This window comes from Prionailurus viverrinus, chromosome B4 (genome assembly GCF_022837055.1).
Source record: "Prionailurus viverrinus isolate Anna chromosome B4, UM_Priviv_1.0, whole genome shotgun sequence".
NCBI lineage: Eukaryota > Metazoa > Chordata > Mammalia > Carnivora > Felidae > Prionailurus > Prionailurus viverrinus.
The window spans coordinates 91,292,191-91,311,790 of NC_062567.1; the positions used below are offsets into that span (position 1 = coordinate 91,292,191).

The 19,600-nt window shown below is 40.5% G+C and overlaps 1 protein-coding gene across 3 annotated transcripts; it reads left to right on the forward strand.

The window, feature by feature from the left end:
* Positions 1 to 2,155: 2,155 nt before the first annotated feature.
* On the forward strand, positions 2,156 to 17,094 carry LYZ (lysozyme). Of its 3 annotated transcripts, none has more exons than XM_047864794.1 (5): positions 2,156 to 2,187; positions 10,899 to 11,136; positions 13,143 to 13,307; positions 15,182 to 15,260; positions 16,354 to 17,094. In XM_047864794.1, the coding sequence occupies exons 2-5, from the start codon at positions 11,001 to 11,003 to the stop codon at positions 16,418 to 16,420; spliced, it is 447 nt and encodes a 148-aa protein (XP_047720750.1). In that variant the 5' UTR covers positions 2,156 to 2,187; positions 10,899 to 11,000; the 3' UTR covers positions 16,421 to 17,094. The 3 variants fall into 3 exon arrangements, with proteins under 3 accessions (XP_047720750.1, XP_047720749.1, XP_047720748.1); XM_047864793.1 differs by lacking the exon at positions 2,156 to 2,187 and adding an exon at positions 4,491 to 4,570; XM_047864792.1 differs by lacking the exon at positions 2,156 to 2,187 and adding an exon at positions 5,341 to 5,535.
* The last annotated feature ends 2,506 nt before the right edge of the window (positions 17,095 to 19,600 follow it).

Here is a 19,600-nt window from a genome sequence, read left to right on the forward strand (position 1 = left end):
TCCCCTTCCCTGTTTTTTATATTATTTTTGCTTCCCTTCCCTTGTGATCATCTGTTCTGTGTCTTAAAGTCCTCATATGAATGAAGTCATATATTTTCTTTCTCTGACTAATTTTGCTTAGAATACCCTCTAGTTCCATCCATGTAGTTACAAATAGCAAGATTTCATTCTTTTTGATTGCCAAGTAATTCTCCATTGTGTATATATACCGCATCTTCTTTATCCATTCATTCATTGATGGACATTTGGGCTCTTTCCATACTTTGGCTATTGTTGATAGTGCCGCTATAAACATTGGGGTGCATGTGTCCTTTGAAACAGCACACCTGTATCCTTTGGATAGATACCTAGTAGTGCAATTCCTGGGACGTAGGGTAGTTCTATTTTTAATTTTTTGAGGAACCTCCATACTGTTTTCCAGAGTGGCTGCACCAGTTTACATTCCCACCAACAATGCAAAAGAGATCCGCTTTCTGAGTATCCTCACCAACATCTGTTGTTGCCTGAGTTGTTAATGTTAACCATTCTAACAGGTGTGAGGTGTTATCTTTTTGTGGTTTTGATTTGTACTTCCCTGATGATGAGTGATGTTGAGCATTTTTCGTGTGTCGCTTGGCCATCTGGGTGTCTTCCTTGGAGAAGTGTCTATTCACGTCTTTTGCCCATTTCTTCCCTGGATTATTTGTTTTTTGTGTGCTGAGTTTGGTAAGTTCTTTATAGATTTTGGACACTAACCCTTTTTCTGATATGTCGTTTGCAAACATCTTCTCACATTCTGTCTGTTGCCTTTTAGTTTTGCTGATTGTTTCCTTCACTGTGCAGAAGCTTTTTATTTTGATGAGGTCCCAGTAGTTCACTTTTGCTTTTGTTTCCCTTGCCTCTAGAGATGTGTTGAGTAAGAAGTTGCTGCAGCCAAAATCAAAGAGGTTTTTGCCTGCTTTCTTCTTGAGGATTTTGATGGCTTCCTGTCTTACATTTAAGTCTTTCATCCATTTTGAGTTTATTTTTGTGTATGGTGTAAGGAAGTGGTCCAGGTTCATTCGTCTGCATGTTGCTGTCCAGTTTTCCTAGTACCACTTGCTGAAGACACTGTCTTTATTCCATTGGATATTCTTTCCTGCTTTGTCAAAGATTAGTTGGCCATATGTTTGTGGGTCCATTTCTGGGTTCTGTATTCTGTTCCATTGATCTGAGTGTCTGTTTTGTGCCACATATGTGTATATTTTTAAAGTAAAATAAAATGTTATCAATTTAATGACATTTGAATGAAATGAAATTTAATTAATCAAATTTAATGAAAAATTGCCCTAATCTTTCTCATTTAATACCCAACACTAGAGGTAATCTCTTTTTAACTTCTTTAGCTATTTCTTCTAGTATTTACTGCCATATATCTCAACAGTATGTTTATTCTACTATTGCTTGATTTTCAATCATAGACATTTTCTATTTTTCCACCAAGGAAGGTAAGGATTTAGGTCTCCCTCAACTCCTCCTGCCCTTGCTGTTCTTCTGTACAAGCATGCACAAACACTCACAGATGACCATAATACGTGAGTTACCATGCTTACGTTTTTGGTTTTATTGGTATTAATAATTACCTTATTTTTCTGGTTGCTTATTTTTTCCTGTACTTATTCATGTATTATTTCATTACCCAAAGTCTCCGCCAGGGTTGTCAAACTCCCTTCAATAGGTTCAGACATTCCAAGCCATCTCTAAGTTTGGTTTTTTCCCCCTGGAGTCCACACTCCTGGAGCCCTTTACCCTCTTGCTATAATCTGAATTGGCTTCTCTTTAACCTGTGGGAAAGCTGTCAATGTTGTACAATACTTCTTCTTTTGTCTTGGTGATCTTTTTCACTTCTCTCCTGTATTAGATCCCTGTTTCCTAGATCCTACACCATCTTTTTTTGCTTGTTTGTTTCAAGATTTTGAGTACTCTCTACACCCAACATGGGGCTTCGACTCACAACCCTGAGATCCAGAGTCACATGCTCCACCAACTAAGCCAGCCAGGCACCCTTATTTGCTTTTAAAATAGAACATGTCCTTCAGAGACTTCCTGATAAAGGGTGCAGGGAAGTGAAATTTTATTGTCCTTACACATCTGAGAACGGTTTTTTTTCCTCCTCTCACACTAGATAGTTAGACGGTATATAGGACTGTGGGTTGAAGATTACTATCCGTAAGTTTTAAGATTTTGTTTTTTCCCCGTTGTTCTGAAATTTCATGATGATGTGCACTGATATACATTTTATTCCACACCATTATGCCAGGCACTTGGTTGCCTTTTGATCTGGAAATCTGTGTCCTTCAGTTTTGCACGTGTATTTTGAATTTTTTCTTATGTAATTCCTTTTAAGAATTTCCATTTATTGGATGTTTGATTTCTTTGTTCTCTGATTCTCATTGTTTCTCTCCCGTTTTTCATCTCTGTCTTTTTATCTATTTTTGGGACTGTTTCTCAAATTTATCTCTTGATTCTTCTATAAAGTGTTTTACTAATGTGGTCATATTTTCATATTTTTAAATCTCAAGAGCTCCTTTTTAAATTCTGATTATTTATTATAGTATACTTCCTTATTACATAGATGTGATTTTTTTACTTCTCAGATATATTCATTGTAATTTATATTTTATTTTGTTTTGCCTCTGTTTCCTCTGAGTTCCTCTTCTCCAAGTGTTTATTATTTCTTTTTTTATTTTTTGAGAGAGAGAGTGAGTGTGAGCGGGGGAGGGGCAGAGAAAGGAGGAGAGAGAATCCCTAGAAGGTTCTGCACTGTCACCACAGAGCCCAATGCAGGGCTCAATCTTACCATCCGTGAGATTATGACCTGAGCTGAAATCATGAACCAGACGCTAACTGACTGAGCCACCCAGGTGCCCTAAGTCTCCATCTTTATGTAATCAAAGACCTGATAAAGAACATGAAGCACAGGCAGTTATCTTAATAAGATACTGAGTCCTTATTTTCCAGGCAAGTTATTTATCTGGTAAAGAAAAATCTTTTACAATAATCCAAGAAATATTTCTCCTTTCAATAGAGAGAAAATTAAATTCCAGTTTTGCATAGGCACACTATTGCTATTAAAGCTCACTTTTAAAGCCCTTAAAATAAATTCATTCAATTTCAGGAGCAGCTTGACCACACAAGATAACAATTCCTCCTTTCTTCCTTTCCTCCCTTTCCTAGTGCTTCTCTCTCTTTTCCTAACTTTCTATGTCCATTTAGGTTTTGTCTTTTTTTTTCTAGTCTAAAATAACATTTAAATAACCTCTGAATTAGGACAAATTACTCTACTTTCCCCTTAACAAAAATGCATTCTCATACCTCATACCTTTCCCTACCAAAAACACATTTTACTGTCCCTGCATGCTTTGCCTAAACTTTTTTTTCTTTACCCTTATTATTTCTACATGTAGGTTTCATTTACATATATTCATTAGAATTCTTAACCTTTAGAAAACAATTTCCAATGAAAGCCAAGAAGTAAGCAATTGTGAACTGTTACATACTAACATTGTGAGATTAGCATATTTATGATTATATCATTTTGTAATTTCTACACATGCATTTTCATAGTATAACTTGTTGATGTGGCAAAAAGAACATGTTAACAGATCCAAATATCTTTAGTTCCTCAAAGAAACTAAAAAGTTACAAAAACTTACACACGTAGCTTTTTCTGCCATGTTGACATACATTAAGCAAATCATTTTTATTGTACCTTTTGTTCTTAGGTTGAATTTACAATTTTATAATCTCAAATATCTAGTAGAGATAACAGAAGCTAATTTCACTAGTCTTAATTTATGTAAGTGCTTACATTTTCTTCAAGCCAATTAATAGAGCTTTTCTACAAGTCAGTTTTTAGGTATACCATCCAGATGGGAAAAAATACCGCATCTATATAACATACATACATTGCTACACATAAACATCCAGACAGATAAAACAGAAGTCTTATGGCTTTTATTTAAATATTTTATGAAATTTTTAAATTTTATATCAAGTACAATAATACAAAACTTGTATTACAAACTTCTAAAAGAACAGTTAGATCTAAATGGTGATTCTGGCAGATGGGACAAGTTAAGCTTACCCATTTAGATAGCTACAGCTTTTACCAATATTTGTGGAGAAAACTTTGAAGGTTTTTGTTTGTCTTTAATAGATAATCCTGTGGACGCTGCAGACTAAATTTTGGGCAAGGGAGCCTGTGAAATATCAAGTAGCAGTTTGTTTTTTGTGTTTTTTTTTTTTTTCAACGTTTATTTATTTTTGGGGGGACAGAGAGAGACAGAGCATGAACGGGGGAGGGGCAGAGAGAGAGGGAGACACAGAATCGGAAACAGGCTCCAGGCTCCGAGCCATCCGCCCAGAGCCTGACGCGGGGCTCGAACTCACGGAGCGCGAGATCGTGACCTGGCTGAAGGCGGACGCTTAACCGACTGCGCCACCCAGGCGCCCCAGTAGCAGTTTGTTTTTTAAAAACCTGTTTTTTCCAGTTTTGTGAGTTACTTTAGCCAACAGTTTTCTCCTTGGATACTTACAGTTCTAAGACATGGTAAGATTAATATTTCCAAGGGACTGAGAAAGGATAGAGGGTTTATCTAAGAAGGAACTCAAGGGCATATTTGCTTGTTATCAAAAATCAAAGACAAACAGGCAGGCCACAGACTGGACAAAGATCATTTCAGAGCTTATGTCTAACAAAGGACTTGCATCCAGAATATATGAAGTACATCTAGAACTCAATAATAAAAAGAAAACCCAATTTTTTAAAGTGGAGGGGGCATAGAAAATAAAGATTAAATGTAGTGTGGGATCCTAAAAGAACCTGGAACAGAGAAGGGACAATAATAGGGAAACTGATGTATTTGAATAGTTTATAGTTTAGCTAAGCAAAAAAGAAAAAAAAAATCAAGGGTAATTACTGTTAGGGTCAGGCGTAAGGCAGGGTAAAGATAGGAGTCAGAGGCTAAAAAATTTTAGCAGTCAAAGGCTTTATTTGGGAACTAAGGTCTTGGGCGAGGTTCCGTGACTCAGGGAGGGAGGGAGGGAGGGAGGGAGAGAGAGAGAGAGAGAGAGAGAGAGAGAGAGAAAGAGAGAGAGAGAGAGAGAGAGAGGAGTCAGGGAAGTGGTGCCCAGGTGTGGTGGGGTGGGGTTTTTAAGCTGCAGGGGTTCCCAGTTTAGGTCGGGTTGGGCCTTTTTCGCGTCAAGTCGTGCTGTCGCTTGGTGATTGGTTGACCTCCGATTCGTTCTGGCACGCTACTAGGGGCTTTTCGTTGGGTTGCGCTGGCAAGGTGGCCGTCCCCTCTACTGTGGTTCCAAGGACATCCTAACATTCCAATCTCTTATTGGTGATAATGGGCGACGGATCTGATCTGGCTGCTTCCTGCGGGTGAAAGGGCGACGTCATGGTATGTGGGGTCTGAGTTGGAATGCAGGAATATGGCCGAACCACCATCTGGTGAAATGCAACCTGGGAAACTTCATGAATTCATTTTCATACGAAACGGAGAAAACAAGGTAAGAGCATAAGTATTATACAGATAGCAACTAGTGGGGTGACTATGGGGAGGAGCCAAGTTAGGAGGGGTGATTGCCACCAGGAGGTTAGGGAGTCTGAGGATCCTGGGCGGGCAGATAGAGTTTTTTGGATTTCCTTTAGGTGTTCTATATTGGTTTCAACTAAGCCTGATTCGATAAGGTAGTAGCAACATTCCTCCCTCAGGAACAGGCATGTTCCCCCTTTTTCTGCTGTCAGGAGATCTAGGGCTTGTCGGTTTTGTAGAGTGACCTGTGCTAGGGAGTTGATCTGCCTTTGTAAGGCGGATAGGGAGGTTGCTGAGGCTTCTAATTTATTGAGGATGTCTCAGCCCAACAGGGGGACAGGGCAGGAGGGGATGACTAGGAAGGAGTGGGAGAAGTGGAAGCCATCCAGGCAGCAGGTGAGTACCGGTGTGCATGGGGGAATGGAGGGGGTGTCATTTATGCCCATGACCGAAATGGAGGACGGTGTGGTGGGGCCTGAATAGCTCGGCAGGATGGAATAGGTAGCCCCCGTGTCCAACAGAAAGGAGATGGACTTACCCGCTACCTGGAGTTTTACCCTGGGCTCGGTGTGGGTCACCGGAGTTACTGAGTCTGGGCCTCGTCAGTCATCATCCTCCATCTCCAGCAGTTGGAAGGCAGAGTCCAATCAGGGTGAAGCCTCACCACGTGGGGGTGTAGCGAGTCTGTCTTCCCCTGGGTTAGGACAATCGGATTCCCAGTGGCCCATTTGCTGGCACAATGGGCATGGACTGGTAGGCTTTTTGGGATGGGGACACTGACAAGACCGATGGCCTTCTTGGCCACATTTAAAGCATGGCCCCGGAGGGAGCCGTGGTCTGGAGGGCTTTATTGTGGCTGGCCTCAAGGCAGCTACCAAGGCTTGGGTCTGTAATTGTACCTTTTGTTGGAGACGGGCCTATCGCCATTGTTCTTGAGCTTCCTCTCGGCCATTAAAAACTTTAAAAGCCATGTTTACCAGGTCGGCCATAAGGGTTTGAGGACCATCTTCGGCCTTTTTTAGTTTTTTTAGAATATCAGGGGCTGATTGGGAAATAAAATAGGTGGCCAATACTGTGGCCCCGGCAGGGGTGGTAGGGTCTAGTCTGGTATACTGGGTAAGTGCCTCTGTGAGCTGGCTAAGGAAGGCTGCGGGGTTTTCATTGGGGTCCTGTATTATTTCTTGAACTGATTTGTTTGAGGTTGCCCTCATGCCTGCTAGTAGGCACTGGATCATCTGGTGCCGGTGCTGGTGACCATTGCCTGCATGTTGGTAATTCCAATCGGGGTTGGCCACGGGGACAGCATTGGCCCCTACAGGCATAGTGGGGTCAGTCATGTGGGTTTGGTCTGCATGTTCTCTGGCTGTGGCCTGGATGCGCTCCCTCTCCTCAGGGGTGAGGCTAGAGGTGAGGATTACATGGATGTCATGCCATGTGAGACTGTAGGCTTGGGCAAGGTATTGGAATTCCTTAATGTATTGGGTGGGGTCAGCCGAGAATGACCCTAGCTGCTTTTCGATGGCGGATAAGTCTTGGAGGGAGAAGGGGACGTGAACGCGAACCAGGCCTTCAGGTCCTGCCACCTCACGGAGAGGTAAGATGGCCGCTGGGGTCTGTTCGCTGGGAGGGGCCTGAGCACGAGTTCGGGATGATATGGGAGGCGAGGGCGGGACGGCTGGGGGTTGGGAGTACGGAAGGGAGCGAGGACAGGTGGGCAGTGTGGCTAGATCCTCTAATGGGTTGGAGATCGGGGAAGTTGGTGAGGTGGGGTTGTCAGGGGTGGGGTTGTGGGTGGGCAAGGAGCATGCATGCAGAGGGGCAGGAGGAACATAGGTTGGGGCGAGACCTGAGGTCCCAAAAGGCCATGACGTGGGGTATTTCTCCCCATTTTCCCCACCGATGGCAGATATTGTCCAGATCGGTTAAGATTTGGTATTGTAAAGACCCCTCGGGTGGCCATTGAGAATCATTATCTAATTTGTACTGAGGCCAGACTACGGTGCAAAGGCGGATGAGTCGGTTAGGACAAAGTTCTCCTTGTAAGCCCAGGAGCTGGAAGTTTTTTAACAGACATTGGAGGGGGCTAAGAGATCAAGGCAGTTTAGACTCGTTACTCCCCATTGGCGTTGCAGGGCGAGGTGCCCCTCACGCTGCAATAAGGGGCCTATTGGCGTGTGGGCCTCGCTGCGAGCGGAGGAAAGGAGACTGACTTGCGAGACATCTCTCGTGGGTGTCAGCCATAGTTGGAGGAGGGAAGGAGGGGTCTGTCCTACTTACCGGCTCCTGTAGGTGCTTGTGAGTAGGGTGGTTGACGTCTGGCTTGGCGAGGAGGGAGCTCAGCCAAGGGAGGCGAGCTACTATCTCCCCCCGGGTTTCGGCACCAAATGTTAGGGTCAGGCATAAAGCAGGGTAAAGATAAGAGAGGCTAAAAAATGTTAGCAGTCAAAGGCTTTATCGGGAACTAAGGTCTCGGACGAGGTTCCGTGACTCAGGGAGAGAGAGGAGTCAGGGAAGTTGCGCCCAGGTGTGGTGGGGTGGGGTTTTTAAGCTGCAGCGGTTCTGGGTTTAGGTCCAGGTGGGCCTTTTTCGTGGCAGGTCGTGCTGCCGCTCGGTGATTGGTTGACCTCCGATTCGTTCTGGCAACTTTTCGTTGGGTTGCGCTGGCAAGATGGCTGTCCCCTCTACTGTGGTTCCAAGGACATCCTAACAATTACTACGAAGCTTTTTGTTTTTGTTTTTGTTTTTAAGGGTAGGGACAGTCTGATGAATTTTTTTGCCTGCAGCAGAAGCCAAAAATATGGGAAGGCCTAGACTTCGTGGGATTTGCTTACAGAGTAAGGGACAATAAGTCAAGCCTTCTTGTGCCTTTTCTGTGCTTTTGTCAAAGCTAGTTCCCGGCTATCAGTATTTTCATCTTTCACACCTGCTTGAGTGTCCTTTGCAGTTCTTAGCATTTGTTCTGAGTCTGATCTCTACTTCCTAATCTAGTTAAGGAAGTTTGTGAAGTTTTTTTCCCTCACACTAGCCATGTATCTTCTATAACTGTTCTTTCTTTTCTCTACTTCCTTCCTTCCTTCCTTCCTTCCTCTCTTTCTTATCTGATCTTCCTATAAGTACCAACAGGGCATGTGTTTAGGATGAGAGCTCTCTTAAAAATCCTTTAGATGTAAAAGTCCAAATTTTCAAAGGTATACCTACTTCAACTATGATTCCAAACCAATAAGCCTTTTTATGGCTTAAAATCAATAAGCCTTTTATGGCAAACCATGGACACAGGGGTGTCCTCAAAGAGAATGCCAAGGATATAGCTCTCTCAAGATGCAGAACCACTCCAAAGATAGTATAAGAAAGCAAAGACCTTCATTGTCACAGGTGGTAAAGAAAGTTCTGTTTCCCACAAAGTGAGACACTTTAATTCACAGATCCACTAATCTATGTTTCCTGAAAGGTGGTACAAGAATGGGAATTTTCCCAGCACAAACAAGGGAATGAAAACAGAGATGGTAATAGCACCCTAGCCTGCTGGCTGGCTGCCTGATGCAAGCCCAACAGCCTGCACAACCCCACCTCCCCAAGTGCCAGAGACCAGAGAGAATATTCTCACTAGTTACAGATCCAAGTTCTTAGTAATAAAACAAGACAAATGAAGACTCTCATGGTTTTCATCATGACAAATAACACAAAAGTCAGACAATGCAAACATGAAAACTTCTGGGAGGCTAAGAATCCATAACCTCTAGGAACCCCAAACCAAATTCATGATTCAAGATCTATTTTACCAAAGTTACTCTCCTGCCATTATGAGCTTAGAAAGGAAAGGACAAAGAGAAATGTTTGTATTCCTCTCTTTACTGGGTACTAGAGTCAGAGATCTGGGAGACTGACGTGGTAAGGATTCTTACCTTCTGTTGGTCTGTTGTTTGTTCCCTCATAGCTGCACTGCAGTCTCTAGGGATAGTAGAATGATCCAGCTTTCTACTGTGCCATCCTCATCAGCAGAAGCTGTACCAGAGGAGAAAAATCATTTTCCTCTTACTCTTTTAGGGTTTCAGCTGGGGCTCTGTAACAAAAGACAGATTAGCAAGAGAAAAACAAATAAGTTTATTAACATGTGTATCTCATGTGTATTTGGGAGAAATGCACGGATGATGCTAACACAAGGAGGTGGCTAGAATTTGGGCTTACATAGTGTCTTCACCAAAGAACAATACATTTTTAGAAGAGTGACAAAACAGAGGAAAAGAGGTTTAGGCTTCCGAGGGCAGCAAACTGTGGGAAGATAAATATTTAGTGGCCACTGGAAGATAATAGCTAGTCGGTAAAATTTGTTCTGTGGAGTCCTCTGGGGCTGTCTTGTAGGGTTGTCAGTGATTAACTTCTGTACAAATTTAGTTTCTGTTTTCAGGCATATAGTCGGAGGGCAGAGAGCTTTCTTGGATCTGCTTCTCAATTGCCTTCAGTTCAAAATAATCTTTATGCCAGGGGCGCCTGGGTGGCGCAGTCGGTTAAGCGTCCAACTTCAGCCAGGTCATGATTTCGCGGTCCGTGAGTTTGAGCCCCGCGTCGGGCTCTGGGCTGATGGCTCGGAGCCTGGAGCCTGTTTCCGAGTCTGTGTCTCCCTTTCTCTCTGCCCCTCCCCTGTTCATGCTCTGTCTCTCTCTGTCCCAAAAATAAATAAACGTTGAAAAAAAAAATAATAATCTTTATGCCAAAGGGGAAGGTTTTTAGGTGGCATAGTCTGCTCCCTGTCTTTAGGTTTGATTATAAAGTCCCCTTGCTATATAATGACCCCTTATGTTCTAACATCAAAATGTGAGATAAGGCATTGTCAAAAAGTTAGAAAATTGTTCACATGAGGCTTATTTGTAATAGGAAGACATAGATTTATAAGCAAAAAAATGTATCACAGCAACAAAAAATGTAGAGTGGGAATATGGCTGAGCAATATGGTATCATGCTGCATACCCATTAAAAACGATCGGTAATGTACCGTGTGCTTTGGGGGAAAGTGTGTATAAAATAATTATAAGTGAAAAAGATGAAGACAACATAGTGAAGGCAAAATAAAAAATTGGACCCCATTTTCAGTTGTGTAACATGGCCGTTCAGGTTATTTTTCTTTATAGTTGCTCAAATTCATAATAAAATAGGAGACGATTCCTGCTTTGGAAACAGCCCTACTTCCCCATGCTTCCTGAGCCAAGTCTTTAATGCCATTTCATCATTTTCCTGTAGGTTAATTCTTAGGACATCAGAATATCTCTTTTCAAATATCAAAAAAGAACTTTTAAATTCAGTGAACCAATAAACAGTTCCTGTTTTTCCCATCTCTCAAAGGGTGGAGCCCCCAAAGGACTAGGAGAAGAAGGAAGTTAAAAGGTGTTAAATACCGAGGCCAGCTTGCCCTCGTCAGCCTGGAGATCTGGCTTCCTAGTCAACATGAAGGCTCTCCTTTTTCTGGGGCTTCTCCTCCTGTCCGTCACCGTCCAGGGCAAGATCTTTCAAAGATGTGAGCTGGCCAAAACTCTGAAAAGACTTGGGATGGATGGCTTTAAAGGTGTCAGCCTGGCGACCTGTAAGTTAACTCTCCATACGTGCAAGTACTTAGCCGAGTGTGGAATAGCCAGAGGATGAGTAATAAGAAAGAGGCTTTGAATGAATGGACTTCTTTTATTTCTTTGAGGGTCTGTGTGCTTACAATTGTTACAAATATCAACTCGTGTCTTTTGAATCAGATATGCCAGAAGAAGGAATGAGGGCATGGGAGAGCAAAATTCTATGCCATTCTAAGTACACCAGGACCCACTGCACTCTTCGAGTGCGGCTCAATTTGCCAGTTGCCTCAGGTTTAGTGGCAGATGAAGTCTGACTAAAAGATACATTTGAGTGCCTGGAATATGTATCAAGTCCTTTCTACTTGACTCCAGGTATTTCCTGTTTGGAACTTGGTTCCAAAAAAAATGAGCCTAGAGTAATGAGTATTTTCTGCTTTTTAAATTTCCCTGCCATGACATGGGATTTTTAACAGCAAAGTTTTAAAAACCTATGTTGAACTCTCAGTGCAGTTCCCCTCAATTACGGTGTGTGTAAGGATCCCTGAAATGCAGCTTGAAATCCCGTTTTACTGTTCTCACTATAGTCGATTAACTATTTTTCATTTTCTTCCACATAATTCAAGATATGTCCAAGTAAAAGTTATTTTATATTTGAGTCCATATTTGTCAATGTGATCACTATATCTTTCAGGTTGAATTCAAACATTTCCTCTCAATAACTGTTTAAAAATTTTTTAATGTTTATTTTTTTGAGAGAGAGAGTGCAAGCAGGGGAGGGGCAGAGAGGTGGAGAGAGGATCGGAAGTGGACCCTGCACTGACAGCAGCAAGCCTGACCTGGGGCTCAAACTCACCTGAGCAGAAGTTGGACGCTCAACTGACCGAGCCACCAAGGCGCTCCGATAACTATTTTTGAATGAATGAGTGGATGGATAGATGAAAAAGTCTTTCCTATTTATATTTCTTGGGTTTTTTTTTTTAATGTTTATTCATTTTTGAGAGAGAGGGAGAGAGAGAGAGAGAGAGAGAGAGAGAGAGAGAAGATGAGCGGGGGAGGGGAAGAGAGAGAGAGGGAGACAGAGTCCAAAGCAGGCTGCAGGCTCCCAGCTGTCAACACAGAGCTTGATGAGGGGCTCTAACTCATGAATGGTGAGATCATGACCTGGGCCGAAGTCGGATGATTTGACTGAGCCACCCAGGCGCCCCTATATCTCTTGTTTACCAGATTCTAATTTGATAACCAAATTCACCTTTAGGTATCTGAAGAAAATTTATTTCTCCCAGAAAATTCTTAGTTTTTCTGATAAAAAGCGTTTTTCCATCAGCGTACATATCTGCTATTAATTTTAAAATTCACTTAACAACTCTGTTGATTTTCCTATTCTAGGCTAAATCTTGCCTGCAAGATGGGAGCAGGGGAAGGGTAATAGCAATGGAAGAAACAGCTATTTTAATATTTTGAAAGTATGCTATCTTGTTCATTAGCATTACAAAATGATTTGCTAACAAAAGGATTCTCACTCAAGTGTTGAAATATTTTTGGGGATGCCTGGCTGGTTCAGTCAGTGGAACATGCAGCTCTTGATCTCAGGGTTTTAAGTTCAAGCCCCATTTTGGATGTAGAGATTACTTTAAAAAATAAAATCTTAGGGGCACCTGGATTGGTTAAGTGGCCGACTTCAGCTCAGGTCATGATCTCATGGTTCGCGTGTTCAAGCCCCATGTCAGGCTCTGTGCTGACAGCTCAGAGCCTGGAGCCTGCTTCAAATTCTGTGTGTGTCTCTCTCTCTTCTCCTCCCCCACTTGTGCTCTGTCTTCTCTGTTTCTCAAAAATAAATAAATGTTAAAAAAAAATTTTAATAATAAAATAAAATCTTAAATATAGATGTATATATATATTTACAAGTAAAACACACCTTTATACTTATAAAGTAAGTCATTAACAATAGAATAGCAAATTAGAACTGATTATGGTATGACAAATCAGGTGGTATTGATATTTATAACTAAAAATAAGTTTTTTTCAGGGATGTGTGTGGCCAAATGGGAAAGTGATTATAACACAAGGGCTACAAACTACAATCCTGGAAGCCGAAGCACTGATTATGGGATATTTCAGATTAATAGCCGTTACTGGTGTAATGATGGCAAAACCCCCCATGCAGAAAATGCCTGTCATGTATCCTGCAGCGGTAAGACACGATGATATTTGATTGATGGCACAGGACTCATCTGGCTATATTTACAAGAACAGAGATTCAATACAAATGAAAAATCTTGAAAGATTCATCAGCGACCTAGAAAAACTCTATTTCAATGTCTAGAAATGCTTTATTATCTTCCTCATAAATCCTTAAGAAATTAAAGAGCTCATTATATCATAAAAAGTTGATGTTTTCTAATATATGCAAGTTTCTGAAATGATCTATTAACTTATTATAAATGGATTTATTAATACTTGTCAAAAAGAATGTCATTTCTCCCACTCTCTTTGGGGAGGTTTAGGGATAATTTGGTTGTGTGGCCCTTTTTTAAAAATTGTTTTTACTTTTTATTTTGAAATGTCCTAAATACATAGAAATTTAGAGACGTTAGTATAATAAACAGCCATTTACTCTTTTCATGTATATGTTCCTTTTTGCTGAATGATTTTATTTTATTTTATTGTTGGTGCCTTTTATTTATTTTTTGACATTGTTTAAATTTTATTTATTTTTAATTTTACACTTATTTTTAGTGTAATAATGTTTTCAGGAATAGAATTTAGTGACTCATCACTTACATATAACATATAACTTGCACCTTCAGAAAATACAGTTCCTATATAATTATTGTTATACCTAACAAGTTGATTAATGGATTTGTTTAATTAGGGTGAAACAAATATTCTATTGAACTCATATATGGGGCGCCTGGGTGGCGCAGTCGGTTAAGCGTCCGACTTCAACCAGGTCACGATCTCACGGTCCGTGAGTTCGAGCCCCGCGTCAGGCTCTGGGCTGATGGCTCAGAGCCTGGAGCCTGTTTCCGATTCTGTGTCTCCCTCTCTCTCTGCCCCTCCCCCGTTCATGCTCTGTCTCTCTCTGTCACAAAAATAAATAAACGTTGAAAAAAAAAAAAGTTTTGAACTCATATAAAAAATAGAAATAAATGTGGAATCTCTAGTGCACAAAAATATTGGAGAAATATAGTAAAATTGATGCTGTTAATTTTAAATGTTAAAATTCCTAATAGACAAGATTCATCTCAGAATATATTTTTTATCCAGATAATTTATTTTTGATTTATTTAAAAAAATATATTATATAACATATGTGCTCATTGAATAAAAATTTTTACTACCCAGAGATTTATGACCACTGGTAACTTCTAGTATATATTCTTCCACAAAATGTATCAATCATGTATATGAATTACAAAGCTATATCATTCACAAATGAACCTACACACAAACATGTAAACAATGTGTGTATTACGAAAAATGAAGTTGTACTACATATACTGCCTACGACTTGCTCTTTATCACACAAAATTATGTCAACAAATACAAAGCTGTATTCTTTTTCAAGGATGAAAAGAATTCCACAAATTAATGTTCCATACCTTATTGGTCCAACTCTTACTGGAAAGCCCTTTGGTTCCTCTGCTTTTTCCCCTTTATTAAATGCCATGAACATCTTGTGCCTATATCTCCAGGTGCATTTTTATTATTTCTTTAGGATAGATTTCTGGTAGTAGAACTGCTGATTAAAAAGTTGCTAGTCTCTGTTTGGTTTTTTTATTTGTTGTGTTTTTTACAGTCCCTACTTAAAAAGACAACCTTCTATTGCATTAGTTAATTCCAGAGCTTCCAATGACTTTGGTATATGAGAAACAGAATGCTTTATCTCATGCCAAATGGGATGGAATGAAACAAAAATTTCCCCCAACATTCACAGATAAATGGACTCTTGGAATATTACTTTAATGTTCTTTCCTCAGCCTAAGAGAATAATGCTGGCTATATCTAAGCTTACAATGAAATTTCTCTGGAAGTTGTTCTCATTCCTCACCATCTCTTTTTCAGAGTTGCTGCAAGATAACATCAGTCAAGCTGTAAAATGTGCAAAGAGGGTTGTCAGTGATCCACAAGGCATTAAAGCATGGTACGTTTAAGCATTAGTGGGGAAAGCTACTTTGCCCTAGGGTTAAGAGAAAAGTGAGAGAGGGGTGGCTCATTGGGTTAAGCGTCCGACTTCCGCTCAGGTCACGATCTCGCAGTCTGTGAGTTCAAGCGCCCCCATTGGTCTCTGTGCTGGCAGCTCAGAGCCTGGAGCCTGCTGTGGATTCTGTCTCCCTCTCTCTCTGCCCCTCTCCCATTTGCACTCTGTCTCTCTCTCTCTCAAAATAAATAAACATTTAAAAAATTTTTTTAAAAAAGGGGGCACCTGGTGGCTCAGTTGAGCGTCTGACTTCGGCTCAGGTCATGACCTCACAGTCTGTGGGTTGGAGCCCCGAGTCAGGCTCTGTGCTGACAGCTCAGAGCCTGGAGCCTGCCTCCGATCCTGTGTCTCCCTCTCTCTCCACCCCTCCCCCACTCTCACTTTGTCTCACTCTGTCTCTCAAAAATAAATAAATGTAAAAAAATAAAGATTAAAATTAAAATTAAAAAAAAGAGAAATGAGAGAGGATTTTCAAAGACCAAAGTATGCTACTGAGAAGTGAACATTGCAGCTCTAGACTTACGCTAAACAAGGAGTTACCTACAAACAATCTACTTCCTCTGATTTAGAATCTTACTCAGGAATCGCTAAATTCTACTCCTGAAACCAGTATTACACTATATGTTAACTATCTAGAATTTAAATAAAAACTTACAAATATAGAATCTTACTCTTTTACTCTTCAATTTATTTTAGAGGATTTCTAGAGTTTTTATGATTGTCAACACTCTATCAGTTCCTTGTCATATCTTGAAACTACTTTTGGAGTTAAGTGAATGTGGAAAGCACTTTGCAGGTGCTATTGCAGAATGCATTTATCAATGTTTATGTTCAGCATTCTGTGTTCTAGTGAGGGCTTCGGGGGAGGTGATATACTTGGTGTACATCTCTCCATTTAATAAATAGCAATATCTGTCTGTAGCCTATTGTCCATTTAGTGGTAAAACATTCTGTTCTCCCAGAGGATTTGAAGTATGTGTATTACAATGAAGATGTGTTTTAACCTTATCACCATTTATTTCACCATTCTCTACAGGGTGGCGTGGAAAACACACTGTCGAAACAAAGATGTCTCTCAGTATGTTCGGAACTGTGGAGTGTAACTGTTGGAGTTTTCCTTCTTCAGCTCATTCTAGGTCTTTTTTCTTTAAGGGAGTAGTGATTGAGTGAAAGGTCACACTACCATTCTTTCAAACAATAACATTTTTACAGATGCAGGAGCAAAATATGGTCTTTATTCTAAAAGGCTTGTTTACAAATGTGTTTATTATTTGATAGTCATCCTGTAACATTTTTCAGTTTGCTAATAGAAATAATGCTGGTGAAAGCTTATCTAAAATCTTGCCTATCAAATACATCTCCAGTACATTCAGTCCTTAAAGAAATAACCCAGACTTAATCTTTATTACTCCCCAGTAGTTTATAAAAATGTAACAGAAGACTGTCTTACAACAAATTGATCATAGGCAAAATTCTAGCTTCATAGGCATCTGATGCCTTCATCTGTTCAGGCATCTCCAAAAACAGTAAAAACAAAAACAAAATACACACACACACACACACACACACACACGCACACACAGAAAAATAACAAAAACAAACCAAACCAAAACACTCTGTTGGACAATATCAAGTAAAAATGCTAAATGACAAAAATGAAAACAGCCTGAATTAAGGATTTTGCTTTTCTAAAGTGTGACCTTGGTTTAAATGTTTTCGCAGAAATGTTGCTTTCATACTCCTTTAAAAATAAATTAACAATTTATGTGTCAATCTATTTTAGCCCTTTGAAGAATTCTTCTGTGCACTTTTCTGATTATGAAGGAATATAAAGGACTAGATGAATTGTTGCTGTTCCTTAATTTTATTAACTTATATTCATGCAGAATGAATAAATCCTGAAATAATTGCTGATTAACCACAAATGTGAAATTATGCATGCTGTAAAAAAAATACAAACATTATCATTAAAGGCTTTATCTGTCTTTGTTTAGACCCATCTAGTGTCTCTGAAGAAAAAATATATGTATTAAAAATATATATATTTGGCACTCTTAATATATCCTATGTCTTCAGCTGTACCCAAATAGCTAGATATTGCTGGAGAAAAACCCACAAGCATTCTGATAGATCTCACTATCATAACCACAAATCTGACATGGGCCCTCAGTCTGCATGACCATCTTACCAACTTCTCTGCACTCCTATGGTGGTGTTCCCACTCTCCAAAATGACTATTTTACTTCTCTTCCTCTCCCTTCAAAGACCCAGCATACACACCCAACCACCCATCTTCCACTCTCTCTCGTCAGTATATCACCTGCCCTCACATGACACTGAGAAAAAAGAAGCAACCTCATACGAAATTCTCTCCTCCTTGCCACCATGACAGTGGTCACACCTTACCTCTCTTCCTCTGCTCCCACCAATAACTGTCTGCACATGCAATCTCAGATTGAATCCCTCTCACTACTCCAAGTTAACTGAGTGTTTCCTGCATCCTGAGTTTCCCCCTCCTTGCTGGATCACCCCTGCCATTGTACAAAATGTCCTGGTAACCTTCCATCTTACAAAGACCTCCATTAACCAACACAAGTCTCTAACTACATCATTCTGACTTCTGGGATGAGAGATCTGTATACACCAACTCCATGTCCTCACCTGCCTTTTCTCCCTCACCTTCTCTTTTCAAACCTTTTTTTTTTTTAATTTTTATTTATTTTGAGAGAGAGAAAAAGGGAGAGAGCCAAGCAGACTCCAGGCTGTTAGCGCCAATCTCAACACTGGTCTCTATCCCACAAACTGTGAGATGATGACCAGAGCCTGGATCAAGAGTCAGAAGCTCAGGGGCGCCTGGGTGGCTCAGTTGGTTATGCTTCCTGCTCTTGATTTTGGCTCAGGTCATGACCTTGAGGTTAGTGAAATCCAACCCTGCATTGGGCTCTGTGCTGACAGCATAGAGCCTGCTTGGGATTCTCATTCTCTCTCTCTCTCTCTCTCTCTCTCTCTCTCTCTCCCCCCTTCCTCACTCACGCATGCTCTTTCTCTCAAAATAAATAAATAAATTTTTTAAAAAGTCAGAAGCTCAACCGACTGAGCCACCTAGGTGCCCCTCTTTTCAAACCTTCTTCACCTGGCTGCTATCCTTAGTTGTTAGCTGAAACCTCTCCTTCATGGCTCCTTCTGTGACTCCTTGAGGCCAATTCTAGTAATCACCCATTCTCTGTTCAACTTACATGATCTCCCAGCAGTACTTGACGAAGTAAACCACTTCATACTTCTAGAAAACTCTTTCTCCCTCTGCTTCTCCTCATTCACATCTGGCCTCACGGATTGCTCCTTCTCAGTCCTTGGCTGGCCTTTTCTCTGCTATTTAGTTTCTAACTGTGGGAGGTCCCAGGACTCATGCCTATAGCCACTGGATAGACCACATATCTTATTTATTTATTTATTTATTTATTTATTTATTTATTTATTTATTATTTTGTCTTTTCTTGCTGAAATATAACTTCTAAAATAACAGATTTTCGGGGCACCTGGCTGACTCAGTGGGTAGAGCATGCTACTCTGGATCTCGGGGTTGTGAATTCAAGCCCCACATTGGATGTAGAGATTACTTTAAAAAAATCTTTTAAAAAACCCAGATTTTTCTCACTTTTTAAACATATTGAAATAACTCAATTTCCCCCAAATGTACAAGTACAATACAAAGGCCTTTTATTTTTCTAAATAGTTTGAGAGTAAATTGGTGCCACATGTGGCCCTGAATTGTTCAGTATGTGATTCCTACATAACCTCAAAACATCACCCAAATCAGGAAGTTAACCGTGCTACATAATTACCACCTAATCATCATATCCCATTCAATTTCATCAATTGTCCAAGTTCTTTACAGTAAAAATATCTAATTCAGAATTATGTATTGTATTTGGTGGTCTTTATTAGTTTTCTTCAATCTGGATCATCTCTTCGGTTTTTTTTCCCTTGACTTCTACAACTAACAATTTTGAAGACCACGAATCAGTTATGTTGTAAAATGTCCTAAGGTTGTTTTGAGGTTCTACTGATTAGATTAGGCTGTGCCTCTTTGGCAGGAGTACCACGGAAGTGAGGCTGTGCCGTTCTCATTGTGCCCTCTTAGGTGGCATGCGGTTTTGAAATGTTCTATTACTGGTGACGTTCATTTCAGTCATTTGATGAAGGTGATGTCTGCAAGTCACCTCCCCTGTGAAGTATTTGCGAAGAGTAATGTACTTTGAGATTGTTCCTTATCAAATTTTCAA

What these genes read in the sequence shown, in the direction of transcription:
- LYZ (XM_047864794.1), top strand. Translation starts at nt 11,001, where the DNA reads ATGAAGGCTCTCCTTTTTCTGGGGCTTCTCCTCCTGTCCGTCACCGTC. An exon ending in AGGTGTCAGCCTGGCGACCT is followed by an intron (nt 11,137 to 13,142) that starts GTAAGTTAACTC and finishes AGTTTTTTTCAG; the next exon opens with GGATGTGTGTGGCCAAATGG. An exon ending in CTGTCATGTATCCTGCAGCG is followed by an intron (nt 13,308 to 15,181) that starts GTAAGACACGAT and finishes TCTCTTTTTCAG; the next exon opens with AGTTGCTGCAAGATAACATC.